General features: G+C 31.7%; 3 protein-coding genes across 3 annotated transcripts; 2 read left to right on the plus strand and 1 right to left on the minus strand.

Annotated features, from left to right (window-relative positions):
• The first annotated feature begins 850 nt into the window (after nucleotides 1-850).
• LOC113867881 lies at nucleotides 851-3414 on the plus strand. The gene is made up of 2 exons (XM_027503384.1): nucleotides 851-2029; nucleotides 2199-3414. Exons 1-2 carry the CDS (start codon nucleotides 936-938, stop codon nucleotides 3076-3078), a joined length of 1974 nt encoding a protein of 657 aa, XP_027359185.1. The 5' UTR covers nucleotides 851-935; the 3' UTR covers nucleotides 3079-3414.
• Nucleotides 3415-7183: 3769 nt separating this feature from the next.
• Nucleotides 7184-11770, plus strand: LOC113866767. Its single transcript, XM_027501567.1, has 10 exons — nucleotides 7184-7453; nucleotides 7641-7718; nucleotides 8410-8758; nucleotides 8840-9063; nucleotides 9246-9348; nucleotides 10025-10125; nucleotides 10239-10413; nucleotides 10928-11098; nucleotides 11188-11288; nucleotides 11411-11770. Exons 1-10 carry the CDS (start codon nucleotides 7184-7186, stop codon nucleotides 11468-11470), a joined length of 1632 nt encoding a protein of 543 aa, XP_027357368.1. The 3' UTR covers nucleotides 11471-11770.
• Nucleotides 11771-12798: 1028 nt separating this feature from the next.
• Nucleotides 12799-17090, minus strand: LOC113867304. The gene is made up of 5 exons (XM_027502544.1): nucleotides 16394-17090; nucleotides 15176-15337; nucleotides 13547-13645; nucleotides 13265-13411; nucleotides 12799-13142 (listed from the first exon to the last, which is right to left on the minus strand). Exons 1-5 carry the CDS (start codon nucleotides 16970-16972, stop codon nucleotides 13008-13010), a joined length of 1122 nt encoding a protein of 373 aa, XP_027358345.1. The 5' UTR covers nucleotides 16973-17090; the 3' UTR covers nucleotides 12799-13007.
• Between the last annotated feature and the right edge of the window lie 1403 nt (nucleotides 17091-18493).

The following is an 18493-nucleotide window of genomic DNA, read 5'->3' on the forward strand; positions in this document are numbered from 1 at the left end:
TTAAATTATAAATATTCAAACAAAGAAGGCTAATGCAAGGGACGAGTGGTGAAAACCACACCATTAGAACTCTCATAAGTGTTCTTATACTTCAATCCTCCCTATAGAAGGTGATATCCTTTGATAATATTGTATGAATTACTCCATGACCAACTAAACTAAGCAATTAAATAATCTTTTTCAAACTTTCATTGGGGGGCAGTCATTATATCAGCTAACTCTCTCCCACCCCAGTGAAATAAAATAACTGATTTTCTTGACTAGTGTAATATTGTATATTATATATGACAAGAAATTAATAAATAATATTTTTTTATTAAAAATTGTAATTCTTAATAGTGTCAATATACATAATTATATTAAATTTTAAATTTTTAATAAAAATTTATTATATATGATATTTTTTATTATGTACAGTATTGTCTAAATTAAATAAAATGGATAAAATAATGATGTTAAAAGGAATGCCAATACCATGCCAAACAAGAATTTCATTCTTGAAAATGAAAATCAACCACCTCACCTGTGAATGTAAACCGAAAGTTGAATTGAAGTGATCCTATATCCTATGTCACTTTACTTCTTTGAATCTTTAGCTGTTTTTTTTTTTTTTTTCTTTCTTGATCATTGAAACTTCTGACAGAATAGTTTGGCATTGGCAAAAGCTGGAAGGTACTAAAATACAGCTCCAAACAAGTTGTAACGGACAAGGCCTCTATTTGCCAATAAGGTATCCAATTTTGGTTACTTTTTCACTCATAAAGTGACATCCAAAAGAAAAAGAAGGCATAAGTCCCATTTGCATCAACCTATAAGAATATCACCTCCCACTAACTCTGTTTCTCCCGTTTCCACTCTGCTTCAAAACAGAGCAAACAGAGTGGAAAGCAAAGGCTAAAAAGGCTCCACCACTTCCACCACCACCACCGCTCCTAATGGACCCACCACCCCTCTCCACCACCCTGGCCACCTCAACCATCACCCAACAACACCATCCTGATTCAGTAGAGTCCTCATCGCCGCGATCACGCAACGCCGAAACATGGAATGATGAGCCTCTCCCTCCTATTCCTGGTGCCAAACTTCGCCTCATGTGCAGCTATGGTGGCCACATTATGCCACGTCCTCATGATAAGTCCCTCTGCTATGTCGGCGGCGACACGAGGATCGTGGTGGTGGATCGCCATTCCTCACTGAAAGAGCTATGTGAACGCCTCTCCCGAACCATTCTCAATGGTAGACCCTTCACGCTCAAGTACCAGCTTCCCAATGAGGACCTTGACAACCTCATCACTGTCACCACTGATGAAGATCTTGACAACATGATAGAAGAGTATGATCGTGTAGCTGCAAAACCTTCTCCTTCACGCTTAAGGGTGTTCTTGTTCTTCACCAAACCTGAGACTACAGCTTCAATGGGGTCACTCCTTGATGATGCCAAGTCAGAGACATGGTTTGTAGATGCACTCAATAACTCAGGAATTCTCTCAAGGGTGGTGTCAGATTCTGCTGCAGGGGATTGTTTTGTGAACCTTGATGGTGTTGGTGGTGTTAGTGCCAGTGGCTCAAGCAATAACTTGGAGGCTCAAGGTGGTGATGCCAATAACAAGGTTAAGAATTTGCATGATGTTGTGCAATCAATGCCTGGTTCACCTATGATGGAGAATACTTCTTCTTCATCTCCTTCTATGGCTAATTTGCCACCGATTCGGGTTCGTGTTGATGACAACGGTAGTAGGCTTCAGCAAGAGAATAAGGTTGGGGTTGGAGTGGTGGAGGAGCAGTTTGCTCAGATGACAATAGCTGCAAGTGGAGTGAAGCCAGATGATGGGTTTGTAAATGTTGTTTCTTCTGCAGCTGTGACTATGACTTCACTTGGTGTGGTTGCTGCTAGTGATAATGTGAATAGGGTTGTTTCTGATGATGAGAGATCGGATCATGGATTTAGGAAACCACCTTTACCATTGCAGCTTGTGCAACCAAGGACTAGTGCTGGTTTGAGTCTGCCTTCTCCTGATTCAGTTGCAAGGTATCTATCATTTTTTGTGTCTGATTTTATGTTTGTTTTTTACTTACAACTTTTGCTTTTTCAATACCTTAATATATTGCTCTTTTGAAGTAAAATCACACACCACTTTTAATTTAGGTGATGATGATAATATGTGTTTTGAAATTGTTGTTTTGGTGAATATTTTCAGTGACAGTAGTATTGCATCTACAAATTCTTTCTCCAAGATTGTTTATTATCAAGATCAAGTCCAAGCTGCTCCTATAGATAACAAAGTTGTTGCTTTGCCAAATGCCAAGAGTGAAATATCTGATCAAGTCCTTGGACTACAAAGGGAACAGGTTCATGATTCTGGTTACACATTACCCCCACAATTGGATCAAAATCAACAAGTTCAACAGCCATTGGTCCATGCCAACACTCATTACATCCACCACCCTACAGCCACAGGTCCTATGCCAGTTTCATCCTACTACCCAGTTTATCCCCCACCACCACAAAAACAACAACTTCCCCATCCAATTGGTCAACAACAGTACCCAGTTTATGTGATGCCTGTTGGACCTACACAACCATACAGCATGGCATTGCAACCCAACATAGCTGATCCAAATGTTGTAGCCTCAGGTAGGCCACTAATACCCCCTCAAAGTGTTGTTGCCTCAACAACATACAAGGAAGGAACTCCACCTATTTATCCCACCAAATCAGTTACTCCTACCATACCTGAAGTGACTCCAAGTGTTTACAAAGCTCCAGTGGCATCAAATCCTGCATTTGTTCCAATAACTCCCAATCAATTTCAGCCACATTATATGGGTTTGCCTCAGTTCCATCATCCACCACAGTCCATTGCTGTGGCTCCTTCTAGTACTACTAATTATGGTTATGAATATGGTGCCCATGTTCAAGACCAAGCATACTACACAACACAACAAACTACTACGCCTTTGCTTCCTCAGTACCAATCCATGACTCCAGCTGTAGCTGCTGCAGCACTTTCAGATGCTTCAAAACAATTTCCTGCAGACAATAACCAGCATCCAAACAGAACTTCACAGCCTGCATAAACCAAAGTGGAGAAAAATGAACCAGTTTGGGGTGGTGTGGGGTGGGGTGAGGGGTCATTGGACTTTAATTTTTTAACAATGAAAATATGGAGCTCAGTTTCTACAGAAAAAATAAGGACCAAATCATAGTTTATTTCTTCTTATCTATATTGAAATGAATGACATGTAAGATCATATTTTGCAAAACTAGCTTTTCTGGTTATCAGAGTCACTCAGTTGAATAAGGCAAGTAGTTGCCATTAGCTATGATGAGGGAGTTTTTTAGTGCTTTCATTTTAAATTTTATTGTATTACTTAGATTCACTTGGAAATCACGTTTATTTTGTTTTTTCTGATTAAGAAAACCAACATCAGATTTCAGAAATTAGTAATTCAGCCATTTGATTATTTCTACACCTAGTACTGTTTTGAGCATAGCCTTAGCAAGGCTAATATATATAATCAAATAAGATATGGCATGCTTAAATTGTACATGAAAGTGGTTCAAGTAAATTCCTTAGTGAAGATAGGACCATATTTTGTCTTTGATGAACACCATTTAGCCAAAAAGAAAATGACTCAGTGGAATTGTGGATATATATCCTAACATTTGATTCATGGTAGATGATAATGTAAAGATGGCTAGTGAAAGATTGGTTTCTAATGGTTTTTTGAAGTCAATGATTGGAAGGGTTTCGCCTTTCACGCAAAAATTGCTACAGAATCAGCATGATGCAAGCCTCTCTGACATTTATTATTGGCACATAACGAGGGGGAATCTATGAACATGCATGCAGCGTGCCCAAGATCTAGCTCTAGTTTAAGATCTAAAGACTAGATCACAATTTTTTGAAACCTAAATTAAGACGTGCTTTTTATGTGCTTTATATTATATTTGTTTGTTTTGATAAAAATTAAATATATAAGAAAAAGTATAGACAAATAAACATTTTATTTATTTATATATTTTGTTTTATATGAATAGAACAAAAAAATTCTTTCACACAGGATTATCATTTTTTTTTCTTACACAAAATAATCAGATTTTGAATGAAAAGAAACGTATAAATTTTTATATATTTTATTAAAAATACTTTTAAAATAATATAAAAATATTAAAAATTACATAATTAAGAAAAATTCTTATACTTTTCTATTAAAATAAAATTTGTATTATTATAATACAAATAGTTTTTAATATAAATTATTTTTTTTAGCTTCTTTTTCATTCATTCAAGTAAATAAAAAGAAATCATTTCTTTCTTCTTTATTTCTATCAATTCAAATAATACATTTTTATAATATTATTTTTTAATTATTTTTTTAACTTATTTTGTACTCCATCTAGACATACCAATAGTGGAGCATATTCGCCTATTTGTTCTTATTACATGGGGATACGACATATTATTATAGTAACATATTCACCAATTTGTTCTTATAAACAAGGTGATATGACATATTTATTGTTAATAATCTTTCTATATTGATTTTTTATTTGTGCTATTTAAATAATTTTTTATCTCTTTTATTACCTCTTTATTTTTTTCTTTTGTCCTTTATTTCATACATCCATTTTAGCCCAAGGATGTGAAAATATTTTTAAAATTTATTAAAAATTATAAAAATATAAAAAATTATTAAATTTAAAATAAAAAGATTAAATTTCATATAAATTTTAATTAATCCCTAATAAACTATTAAAAATTTTACTGATATTTTTCAAATTTTACTATTTTTTTTGTGACATAACACAAAGCAAACCTCCATGATGCAACAGGTCCATTCAAATTTCATTACTGTTTAGTGTGGTTTCTGACGTGAGATCAAACCTTCTCCAAAAATGATAGGGTGAACACGTGTTGTGTGTTATGCATATTTTGGCTTTATATATGAAAACGAGCTTCTTATATTATGATACACTTAATTTTAAGTTTTTATTTAATTTAAATTTAATAATTAATAAAGTAATAAATTATAATCTATTAAATTTAAATTTAAATTAAATAAAAGGTTTAGATTAAATATAATAATTTTTAAATTTATATTAGTATACAAAAATCATACATTTATATATATATATATATATATATAATCATATTTTTATACTACTTTAAATTTAAAAGTTTTTATATTTAATTTAAATTTTTAATTTAATTTTCATCTAATAATAATTATATTTAATCATTCAAATAACACCGACTTTCGTGGCACATGGGCATTGACCAGTATGCATGGAATTGATTGAAGTGAAAAGGTAATTACATTTTTGGTAATTTTTTTAATATAAGTGACATAAAAATATAAAAAAAATATTTTTTAATAATTTAAATGAACAATCATAATTTTTGAAGAGCTTAAATGATGGAAGGCTGAAGTGACTATGTGGTGAATCAAACATGGCCCTGTTTCCACCACCATCATCTGCATCTATCTTGATAGAGAAAACCCTCTTTCTCTGCATGCAATCACATGCACAATTCAGAAGTCAATGCCCTATGCATATCTTCAACTCAAGTAAATGGATTTCCTAAAAAGGTGATAATGGGCACTTTTTTATTTAAGTGTTTCGTCTATCTATAACCAATATTTTATTTGCTTTTTTTTGTGAATGAATATATAACAAGTTGAGAAATGTTAGTTATATAATAATAGTAAATAAGAAGATAAATAATGTGACAGAAAAAATAATATTATAAAACAATTATTTATAATATTATTTATATTTTTAATTTAAATAAATATTAATTTTAATATATTTATTTAAAATATAAAATTTATCTTTTTCTCCTCATTTCTTATAAACTCTTTCCAAATAACCCCTTTATTAATTTAATTTAGTCCACTGGTTCACGTAAGTGATTCATTTCATTCTTAACAAATTAACACACTCACCCTTAACCTCTATTCTATAAGGGGATAAGGTTTAGAATTAGAACCCTATTTATTTTATTTTATTTTTCTGAAGATAAAGTGCTCCACTTGGCATCTTCTAATGTCTAACCCGCACCTGATTTTTTTTTTATTGTCTGATTCTTATAAAAATGGTATAATTTAAATTCTGTATTTATAAAATATTTTGTTAAAATATATATTTTATTTTTTATAAATTATTATTTTTAATCCCTTTAATTGATGTTGTTGAATAAAAAATTAACACTTGTTAATATATATTTAAATAGATTAAGTTAATTAGAAAAATTAAAAATAATAATTTATAAAAAAATAAAAACTATATCATAAAAAAAATGTTATAGAAACTAAGTTTTAACTATAGAACTTTTATAAAGAGTAAACACTTAATTAAATCTAAAAAATAAATTAAAGGAAAATTTAATATATTGTTATAAAGAATTTATAATAGTATTAAATGTAAATATTTTATTAAAATAAAGTTTTAATTTTAATTAATAAATAAATTAGAAACTCTATCAAGTGTAATCCATTTGTAGGAAAGAAAACGAGGGACTTACTTCTCTTGCCATAGCTATTTATCATAGTCAGAATCGATGCATAGCTTTGAGAAAACTCATTATTCCACCATAGCCTCTAAGAAAGAGTAGTACAACATAATTAGTTTAACTATACAACAGATGTTTTTTATTCAAATAAAATTGTCTTTTAAAAAATTATTTATAACATTTAAATTTTAAAAAATATGTTATCTATGTAAAAAGTTAAATAATAATTAACTCTATTTTATACTTTATTTTTTCAAAAAAGTGATTTAGATGAAAATTGCAAGATTCATCTTATTAAACGCACCTCCTTTCAAGATTACTAACTTTTTTCAAGTTTGGTGCTTTTCTTAAAATGGCATTTGAGTCATCAATGTAATAGTTAGGATAAACAGAAAGGTTTAATTTTTTATAATGTTTCTTCATATAGACAGCGATACAAATCAATCATAATCAATTTTAAGAACTATTCTTACACGTTACACCAACTTTTGGCAACACATGTAGGGATTGCTTCTTATCTTCATATTGACCCGTTTGGAATGCGAAGAAAGAATAACAATGATCCAAACCCACCAAACCAAACATCCCCTAAAAAAGAAGAAAGCTAAAAACAAATAAATAAAACGTTTATGTTCACTAAACATTAAAAAAACCAAAAAAACAAAATGCTTCTAAACAACGTTGGCGCCGGATTCTATTGGGTCGACCCGCCACGACCCGACCCGAAAACCAAAACCCGAATCCCATCCTCGTGTTTTTATCGCCGGCGAGCGGCGTCGCCGTCTCCGGCGATTCCTGCGGCTTTCCAATGCGTGCGAATGGAGAAGAAAGGCGAGAACAACCGATCGATATGCACCGCCGATGAGCTTCACCGCGTCTCTGTTTCGAACTCCAATTGGAATCTCGCTCTGTGGCGCTACCTTCCTTCTCCCAAGGTTACTCTCTTCTCAAGTTTTCGACTTTGCGCTTTCTATGAATAACCTTTTGGCAATGCAATGATATAGCATCTGGATGCCTTTGGATTTTCTCGTTTTTATCGTAAAACTTAGAAAAAGGGTTCACTTTTTGTTATATTCAAAGGTGGTTTTGGTTAAAGATGTGAGTTTTACTTGTACTTTTCAGGCCCCGTTGAGGAATCACCCGCTTTTGTTATTGTCAGGGGTTGCAACCAATGCAATAGGCTATGATCTCTCTCCTGAGGTGAGTATGTTTCCATTGAAAATTCTGCTTTGGAAATTACTATGATGTAGATTCTGCACCCATTAAGCATTGCATTCATGATTTATACCTTCATTTTGTTGGATTTTGAATATGATCCTGTGTCCTTAAATTAACGGTTTTCCTAATGTTTGCCTAAGAATATACAATAAATAGTAAGATTTTATTCGAAATTGTGGCATTTAATGTTATTGTGTGATTTTCAATTCATTGGATCTTATGATTTCTATCATGTTTGGATTTGCGTTCAAAACCCTGCAAATTCGCGTTATTTTTTTTCCGCTACTCGTTATAGTTTCTACATTGGATCTACGTTCTAACACATTCCAAACACACTTCAATAAAAAAAGTTATTATATACATATTCTTATTGTGTATCCCTGAACACACGATAGAAATAAAAGCTGTATATTAAAATCTCAAGAATGCAAGTAACATAATTTTAACCGATGGTTAACATTGATTGAAAATTACAAAAATTATGTGACTCTATCTTTCTCACTCCTAATGTAATTCTTTTTTATACTTTTGTAGTTTTCAATAAATTTTAACCAATAGTTAAGAGTGTGTTACTAACATTTTTCATAAAATCTTAAGTCTGTGACAGTGTATGGTCTAGGATCAATGTTCTGCCTTACATGATGTGTGCTAAGTGATTGTGTTTTGTGTTCAGTTTTCATTTGCTCGGTACATGTCCGCCCAAGGTTTTGATACATGGACTCTTGAGGTTCGAGGTGCTGGGTTGAGCACACTTGGGGATAGCCTGGAGGATGAAGAGGAGTGCCTCAAGAATTTAACTGAGGTTGATTCTGCAATTGGTGATGGTATTGGTAAAAGTCGTGCTTCTTCTGCAAGAGCAATGGGATTTAAGAACCTTGGTGATTCTTTTGTATCAGAAGTTCCTCGCATGAAAAGTAGAGAATCCAAGATAATGACTAAATTTGAGGAAATGCGGCTAACAACAAGGTTGTTGGAGATGTTTGCAAGGATATCTGAAAGGCTTGCAGGGTTTCTCAATGGGGGTTAGTGAAGTGATCTTAGAAACTTGTCATTTTTAATAATGTGTGGTTATATGAACTCTAACATGAACATTAATGTTACAGATTTGTTGGAAGGAGGACAGACTTCTGCAGTTCGTGGTCAAATCAAGGATTTCAATCGAAAAATTCAAGCTATTATTGAAAATCAACAACTGTTCCCTGCACAGATTTTGGAATTGCAAGACCGTTTTGCTGCCACTCTAGAAGAATTCCAAAAACAAATTGAGCTGATTGTCAAGTATGATTGGGACTTCGACCATTTTCTGGAAGAGGAAGTACCTGCCGCGGTGAGGTGACATTCTTTTGTTATATGCGACTTTTAATCTAACATGAGTTGTAATTTAGCTCTTTCTTCACTTCTTTGGTGTAATTTTATTATTTGCTTGTTCCACTATTTATTGGCATAAGAATTTGGATGATCTCATTAGATTTGCTTCTCATTTATTGGTTTGATACCTGTATAAATTAGATGAAGTACATAATATCTCAATGTCAACCAAAGGATGGAAAATTGCTGGCAATTGGTCACTCAATGGGGGGTATCTTGTTGTATGCAATGCTCTCACGCTGTTGTAAGTCCCACCGATCTATTGTTTATTTCTTCTGCGACTTCTGAAGTTATGGTACTGTGTTACTTTGCATTCAAATTTGCTTGTTTTTTGGTGCAAGCTTGTGTAAACAAAATTTGTCGTGATTGCTTTGTGTATTTCACTTTCTATTTTAATTTGATATATTTCAAACCTTTAACAGCATGCTAACTATAGCATAGCTACAACCTTCAATTTTCTTTGACTTCATTGTAAGAAATGTATTGAATCTTTTTATTTTCGACGATAGTGGAAGGAAACAAGTGCTTTCAATGTTTAGCATGTTGCAACATCTAATTCAGTGGCCATCAATTTGAAGGACATTATAAACCATTTTGAGCTTGGGCGTCCTTTATTGTGTCCATTCCTTTTTTATTGAGAGCCACATATTTGTAGCTTAATCATTTCACACATCACTAATTTATATCTCTACTTGTTTTACTGCAACCAATGTAGAGGACATTTAAAATATAAATATCTCTTGTCAAACATGTTATCTTCCTCTTTGATCCTGTGAGAAATTTTCTGGACAGCTTGAGATCTAGTGTGAAATATAAACCACATTGTTGTGATTAGTGAAGGACCTTATTTGTAAATCTGTTCTGGGAATCAATGTGTTGATCAATATTTCTTCTTATTTTCTACATAAATTATATGTCAGGTTTTGATGGGAAGGATTCAGGGTTGGCATCAGTTGTTACTTTGGCATCATCACTTGATTACACCCCTTCTAGATCATCTCTCAAGTTGCTTTTACCCCTGGCAAGTGATAAAAGAAATTGATTGTGTGGTGACATTTTATTTATGTTGTTACATGCCAGCGTTATGTCTCTAAACTTAAGAGAAAACTAAGTAGACTGTGTCTTTATTTTCAGGCAGAACCTGCTCAGGCCTTAAACATTCCTGTTATTCCAGTTGGGCCATTGATGGCAACTGCTTATCCTCTTGCAAGCTATCCTCCGTTCGTTTTATCTTGGCTAAATTCTCAGATTTCAGCTGAAGATATGATGGATCAAAAACTGTTTGAGAAGCTTGTTTTGAACAACTTTTGTAAGTTTCGATTTTTTTTCCCTCAGGCAAATATTCTCAATTTTTCATCGAGTGCCTTCAACATAATAAAAACTACGCATTTTTTTCGCAACAGAATTCCATATTAAGTTGTACATAGTAGGGCATCAGGGACTTCCATTGAGAAATACATTGTTGGATTATTCATCAAAAATAAATTAAGAGCTGATCCATGCATTGCATGATTGCATCTAAATTGGAAATATTAGTTAGCAGCATTCAAGTTCTTCATTGAATCTGTATAACTGTCGATTTTAAATAAATTCCTTATCATAAATTCTTGTGGATGCTCCAGTCAACTGATTTATGTACAGCCCTATTCCTCCTTTTCTTTGATAATATTTTCGTTTAGAGGTAGAATTAAATGAATTATACAACAGCCAGAACCGGATCTTCTATTTACCTACTTTGTTCCCACTTTCAAGCTTCTTAAATTGTGTAATCTATATATGCTCCTGCAAGATTTTTCTCTTACCGACTGGACCATGATTGACAGGTACAGTACCTTCTAAGCTTCTCTTGCAGTTAACAACAGCCTTCCAGAAAGGTGGTTTACGCGACAGGAGTGGAACATTCTTCTACAAAGACCATCTGCGCAAAAGCAATGTTCCTGTTTTAGCAATTGCTGGTGACAAAGACTTAATCTGCCCTCCTGAAGCTGTATATGGTATTAAAACTGCACTAGTCAATCCATTAAATGCTCAACTTTACAAAAATTTTTCTTTTATGATGAGTATAATCATAAATGTGAAGCAGAAACAGTGAAGCTTATTCCTGAAGACTTGGTTACATACAAAGTCTTTGGGGAGCCTGGTGGTCCACACTATGCCCACTATGACTTAGTGGGTGGTCGTCTGGTATGATTATTTCAATTATTCTTCTTGAGAAAGAGTTACGAGCACATATATTTGAACCAACTTAGAGATTTTTTCAATAGATGCATTTTCTTAACTTTGTATGTTTACACTCCATATTTCAGGCAGCAGATCAACTCTATCCATGTATTACTGAATTTCTCATTCATCATGACATGGTTTAGTCCATTGCTCTTTTGAAATGCCTCATTCTTTTGTACATCAAGGATTTAACTAGATGAAGATGCTCATAGATCCTGCCAATTATATGCATGATCTGTGGTATTGGTAATGCTTGGGTTCCCTGTATATATAGTCAAAGACAATTTACGCACGTAGTTGTTTGTAAATAGAGTACACAAGGTGACACAGCAAATTCTGGGATTGTTCTCACTATATTGTTCTGAATTTAAATCAAATTGTAAGAGTTTTACATACTAACTGGAAGTGAAGTTGCTATGGAATGTTATTTTATGAATTTTGTTTCTTTTGACATTGTTTTTGAAGTACCACTTTTTCACTTCTCTTAAATGATATTTTTAACATGCATAAGTGCTTTTATACTTTGATTGAACAATTATAAGTCCCTTTTCGTAAACACTCATAAAGTCAATCACAAGTGACTAGTAGAAGACACCTTAACAAATAAAACTAAAGCATGGCTATTTCTTATCTAAACATGCACTAAAACACACTCGAGGATATTTTTTATTCATAGAACATTATTTTACTCTCTCACTGACAATAGTAGTTAAAAATAATTAAATAAAAAATAAAAAGATTCGTTTTATGACCAAAGTATGGTTACTTGTACAAGTAACTAGAGTTTCACGTGTTTTTTATTTTTTATTTTCTTTTCTGTCTTAGGAAGTTTACATGTTTCTTTAAAAATCGAGATAACAAACATGCCTTATACTTGCTCTTTAAGATGTACCGTTATAATTCTATATCTTAGTCATGCATATTTGGAATTTTTTAAAAAAGAAATTATTATTTTCTAAAATTCTCTAAAATGGTTAAGAGAAACCCAAATTAGTTTATTCAAACGTACACTAAAATCATGTTTCCTCAAAAGTTATTTGGAATTTAATAAGACAGCGGCAATATAAGAGTTTTGAATGTTGTTTATCTGACGTATGTCTATAAACACATGTTAAGAAATAAATATTATTTTTTATATTAAAATTTACACTATTTAATATTATAAATACATTGAATCTGATGATATTTTATAAACAATATTTATTATATATAAATTAGTGTTTTTTTTATCAACTCGCTGTCTATCTTATTATATTCAAATTTCAAAACCATGCATGAAATGAAAAAGAAAAGCGTAAGGGAGACTCAACCATTTCTTGAATGACATTTCAGAATAATGATAATAATAACAAAAGGATTACTTGCATATCATATGCAAAATATCGTCCAATTACAACATCATCATCGAATATGTAACTTTTATTTAAGAAATTAATTTTAAATTATTGAAAATCATTAAGATACATGGATAAATTAATCTAAATTATATATTTTCATTAAAAAGTATGAAAATAAATTTTCCAACAGGAAAATAAACAAGTCCTATATAACACATGTAAATTGCCAACTCCTCACTAAGGAAGCCAAAAGTTTTAAAAGAGGTAATGAAGATTGCTTATATTGAATATAAAAAAAGCTATACATAAATTTAAGGTGAAGAAAACATGAGAACTGTGCCACTCAGATTCGAGCCACAACTTCTTGCTTACACACTGGGCAGAAGTTTTTATGCACTAACCATTGTTTTATACACTCAAAATGATAGCTATGTCCACAATTTAATCTCCCCAATTCATCATCCGATTCATACTCCTCCTGAGAATTAAAGCAAATTAAATGCATTAACATGATATTAAATTAGTTAAAAGCATTTTAAAAATCTTGGTGAAATGCAAATAAATTAAGCTAATGAAGGTAAAGTAATTTTACAAACTCACTTGACAAACACTGCACTTTTTTTCTATTTGATGCTTTGATGTATCATTTGAAATTGAAAGTTTAACTTTCCTTATGTTGAGTCCCATCTCATCTTCTTTAAGTCCAGTGTTGACATAACCAATTCTCTCACCCAGCTCAAGCAATTGCTGATAAGTAAACCATATATTTTGATAATCAATGAAAATGCATGTACTCACATATCAATGGCATATATGGGAATTAAATCATTGCAAAATACAAATAATAGTAGTCAATTTAATTTAACGGGAGAAATAACTCACCTCATATGACATGTTATCAACATCAAGTCTCCAATCTCTAAATTGGTCATGTGAATTTAATCGTCCCCCCATAATTATTCTTCCTTGAAGTATCATTATCTTCAAAGTGCCAGCAACAATCAGAATATTCAATGTTACCTCTTGAATACAGTAATAAATAAGCCAAGTCTTTATGTATCTTACAATTATAACATTATGTACACAAATTTATTCTCATTTATAAACCAAAACGTCCACTAACAAGCCTTAGTTATTTGGTTATCAGCAATGCTACTTTGTACCAAAAAATAAATTTAGATGAACAGAAAGGTGGTTTTATTTTATTGGTTAAAAAGTAAATAGGAAATAATAATAATAAAAAAAAGAGAATTGAAAGAAATCATCGGAAACTGCTTTAGTAAATTTTTTCGTGAAAACATTTTTGTACCATTTAGTATTATGGTTATAGATGTAATCCAAACATAGAAGGAAATCGTGATAAATATAAAAATTTTAAGAGATAAACAAAGGACACAAATCTCACTGAATATTCTAATTTTGGGTAAATAAGACTATCTAACAACAATATGCTAAAACGACAAACCCAAAATAGTGAGAAAATGCACAGCACTCAAACTAAAATGACATCGAAAAATTTAATGGCTCAAATTTTAGTACATAACACATAAATGACAAACTAAATTATGAAGGAAGTCTTTTTTTTTATTCTAAGAACCACGTTATGGTAAGCAAATAAATGAGCCATAAACAATTGTGTCCACCTCTGCTTCATCACCATACAATGCAAGACATGCACGTCATTCTGATTTGAGTTATGATTTTTTCTTACTCAATTTTAAACACTCCCTTTATACATCTCTCTATCTCTCTCTTCCATTTGAATTATATGTTCCAACATGATCTTTCCAATCGAGTCTCGAGTACATGTGTTGATAGGGTGTAATGCAGAAAAGAGTGTGATACAGTAATGATACAACACACAGTAATGATACAACACAACAATACATGATCCATCTAGCTGGCCAAATTACACATTTGCATATCATGCACTTAACTTGGTTTTAGCAACAAAAATAAGAAAGCCACATAAAAAAGCTACACTTCGAAGTTCCACATGTACGGATACCAGTACTGGGTTTAATATAGTATGTAAATACAATAAATTTTTAAAGAATTAAAATACGAGTAAGATAATATATGTTAACAAAAATATATTAATATTTATGTATGCATATGATAACTTAAGTGAAATCTTAAGTAATAACTTTATAAAATAAAGTTTCCTAAAAATAAGGAAATATTCCAATAAATTCTGATGCATCGATATGCGAGAAAGGTTAAGGGATCTAAAAACTATGCCCAGGAAATTCAAGACCCTTACACAGCACTAACAACAATTTAAGATTTATTTTAATTTTAATATTATTTTTGAAAAAAAAAATGATAAGAGTAAATTATCATCTTCAGTCAAATCAAATTCAAAGACTAACTTATACAAAGCAACAGCTTCTTATGCAAATAACCAAAACTTAAGTGTCAACATATAAAACATGCATAGAGTGCATGATGCACTGTGATCAATGTCACCAAAAGCATCCATCAAAGGGTATTAGAGCAATTAGAACCAACCTCAGCAAGACCATCAGAGGAAGGATATGGAACATGGCGATAGAATCTAGCAGTGCCAAAAGGGTCTAATCCATGGCGTGCTGAAACAATGTCATGATCATCATCATCCACAAAGGAGAAGCTTTCTGAGTTCACAGTGCGCCTTCCAAAATAAGATGAACGCTACAAATATATTTATGAAGCACAATTAAACAATGTCAAAGCAAGTAGAAACCAAAATAATAACGAAACTTAACATACATAGAACAAAAGTTGCAACTAATCATTCACATTCGTATGTTTTGTACAATATAATAAAACAAAGAACTCTATAATACAAGTGATAATGAGTCTCCTCCTTCACTTCAAGTCTTGAATCACTAGACTATCCTACTCAAAGGGGTCCACAATAAACCAATCAAGAACTCCCCCGTGCGTCTTTAACTAGGAAATGTAATGCGTGCACGCATTTGAAAGTGGTAGCTATTTATACATTAATCTGAATCCCATAGAACATCTTACCATCTTTTTAATAATTCTCATAATTACTAAGATAGAAAGTATGGAAGTGTTTTTTCTTAATATATTTTTAAGACTACTAAGAGAATATTATAGAAAGATGTGACATTACTCACTTATATATGATCATGTAACACTTTCCCTAATCAACCCCCAATAAAGAGACAACAAACAAAAAACTATGAGTGTGTGCTGAAATTGAACGAAGACTCTTTTGAGGCCTAAAGTCTGACACATACATATGCAAATACCAGTTGACCAGAAAAAGAAGATAAATGAAAACAAAAAAATTATTAAAAATTTATATTTATCATGTATAAATATAAAAAATTATTTTTTAAAACAATCAAGAGCACATTTAATAGGAAATATTAGATAATCAATAATTAGTCCCTCTTAATTAGTAGACCCATATATGAAAGCAATTTTGCGGTTGTTGTGAACAAACATCAGAAATTAATCAATCAAAGAAGGCAAATAAGAAAGATTGGTGCGAAAGATCAATTTTTTCCCAAATCATGAAGATGACAAACACATCAAACAACAAAAATGAAAACTTTATACAAGTGCATCCTACTATATAACTATATATCATGCATAATGAATAAAATATTCCTCGTCTACAAAACAACATAGCAAAACACTTACAACAGATTTAACTACCAACTCATTGAAGAGGAAGGATTAAATTCATTGATTGTGCAGAAAATAAAATAGTACCTCCCTGTGTGTTATTCTCTCCACATCAAGTTTTCCTCTTGCAGACACATTCCTCCTACCCACAACACAATCCACAGATGCAACAGCAGCATCAGTTGAGAACCCAATTCCAGGGCCACACCAAACATCCTGAAAATCCACGAGGGAACCAGAAGAACCATCATCAACAACAACCCCATCACAAGTCTTGCTTCTGTTACTGTTACTGTTCCTTCTGTGTTTCTTCTTTCTGTTCTTCTTCCCTTGCCACTCTGCGGAGGATCGAATCACTGCTGGAACCGACACCTTCTGTGACTCACCAGCAGTGCAGCCGAACCCTCCGAACGTTGCAGCAGAGAAGTTTCTGTTGCTTTTGTTGCTTTTGTTCTTGTCCATGTTGTTGTTGTTGTTGTTTTTACTGTTATGGCCTCTTTCATGTGTGGTTTCATTGGTGGTGTTGGAGAAAGAAGATAAGAGAGAGGAGATAGCGGATTTGCATTGAACGGATTGGATTGTAGAAATTGGATGAGTTTCTGAAATGGGGTGTCTTAACTGGTTTCTTGGTCTCCTCCATTTGATGTGTTCTGTGACAACAGGCATGGTTGAGAGAGAGAGAGAGAGAGAATTGAGATGAATGAAATGTAATATGGAATTTGGTTGGTTTGGTTTGGAATGGAAGTGGTTTAACTAGCTTTGTAGAATGCAGAGAATGTGGATTGATTGGTTTTGAAAAAATGTTATTTTAAGTGGCTGTTTGTTGGGTGGGGTATGATTTGTCTTCTTGTTGGAATTGTGGGCATAAGCTATTATTCAATCAGTGTCTGAGGCCATGGAAATGGAATCTGTCACTGACTTTTTCTTCTTTTTGTGCTTTTCAAGCCAAACTAATGCCATCAAAGGAAAAGTTCAAAAACCCCTCCTTCCTCTCTCTCTCATTGTCTTGGACCTTAGTGCTTTGCCTTCAAGTAGAATGCAAAGTAGCTACCAAGGGGCTCATCATATCTTCTGATAAATAAATAAATAAACTGAGAAATATTTTCTATCATTTATTATGTTGTGTCTTTTTTAAAGGTAACCTTTGATGTAAGTTCCATGCAGTTCATTGTATTTGTTACCGGCGAAATTATTCTACAAGAAGTCATTGTGGGTGAAAGAAAAGGGGCAATAAATGAAAAGAGAAAAACTAATAATATTAAGATATATGGCAATTTGTAAAATTTACAAGTTAAAAGAATTTCCTTTTTAGCTTTGTGTGATCATGTCATAGGCAAATACAATGCTGAGTAGGGAGAAACATTGTTTATTGGTCATGTTATTTGTAAATAACATTAATTATATGATAAATTTTATATTTTCTTTTAGCAAGAAATTATTAAACTGCACTTTATTTTTAATTTTAAAAATTTTATTTCCTTCACTCCATAAATGAAATGGAATGTATTTTATTGTATTTTAAGGTAAACAAACCTTTTAGTGGAACACCTTTATTATTAACGAAAAAGACAGTATGATTTAAATATATTTCGAGACAAAATAAAAATCCTTTATTACTTTCTATTAAGTTATGGTATATTTGGAATTTCATTTTCACTTAATCGGCTTGTCTAAACAACTTCACTATTATATTAAAAAAAATTCAATATAATTCTTTAACATTCAAACAATATTAATATATGACACATTCATGAATGTATATATTTATAAATGAAGAAAGAAAGAAAATGATAAAAATTCTAATTATTAATTAAAATTTATTAAGAATCATAGAATTATTTGCCTCACTCTCTTAATTTAATTAGTTCCATTCATAATTTTATAATTTTTAATAAATTTAAATTAATAAAAAATTTTAAAAAATAATATTAGAAAATGGGTTACTATTGTTGTTTAATTTTTATGGTTGAGAGTCTTACTAGCAAAATAAAAAAAATTACTTCATTCAAATCCAGGAAGCTATGATTAATAATTTTGAAATATATCATTTTCTAGTTTCTGTTATCTATTTTAGAGAATAGTAGAACACTTTACATAATTATGTGAGTGCACTATCATGGTAAATGTTGTTTCTTATATCTCAAAGGTTGTTTATAACTTAACAAATTTTTTAAATTGAATCTTCAT

The sequence above is a fragment of the Abrus precatorius genome, unplaced genomic scaffold, assembly GCF_003935025.1.
Source record: "Abrus precatorius isolate BTA unplaced genomic scaffold, Abrus_2018 Scaffold5, whole genome shotgun sequence".
NCBI classification, from domain to species: Eukaryota; Viridiplantae; Streptophyta; class Magnoliopsida; order Fabales; family Fabaceae; genus Abrus; species Abrus precatorius.

Coding starts and splice junctions, on each gene's coding strand:
- LOC113867881 (XM_027503384.1), top strand. CDS start 936: ATGGACCCACCACCCCTCTCCACCACCCTGGCCACCTCAACCATCACC. Junction 2,030..2,198: donor TCTCCTGATTCAGTTGCAAG/GTATCTATCATT, acceptor GAATATTTTCAG/TGACAGTAGTATTGCATCTA.
- LOC113866767 (XM_027501567.1), top strand. CDS start 7,184: ATGCTTCTAAACAACGTTGGCGCCGGATTCTATTGGGTCGACCCGCCA. Junction 7,454..7,640: donor GCTACCTTCCTTCTCCCAAG/GTTACTCTCTTC, acceptor TGTACTTTTCAG/GCCCCGTTGAGGAATCACCC. Junction 9,349..10,024: donor TGCAATGCTCTCACGCTGTT/GTAAGTCCCACC, acceptor ATTATATGTCAG/GTTTTGATGGGAAGGATTCA.
- LOC113867304 (XM_027502544.1), bottom strand. CDS start 16,972: ATGCCTGTTGTCACAGAACACATCAAATGGAGGAGACCAAGAAACCAG. Junction 13,412..13,546: donor TTGATAACATGTCATATGAG/GTGAGTTATTTC, acceptor TTTACTTATCAG/CAATTGCTTGAGCTGGGTGA. Junction 13,143..13,264: donor AAAAGTGCAGTGTTTGTCAA/GTGAGTTTGTAA, acceptor TTTAATTCTCAG/GAGGAGTATGAATCGGATGA.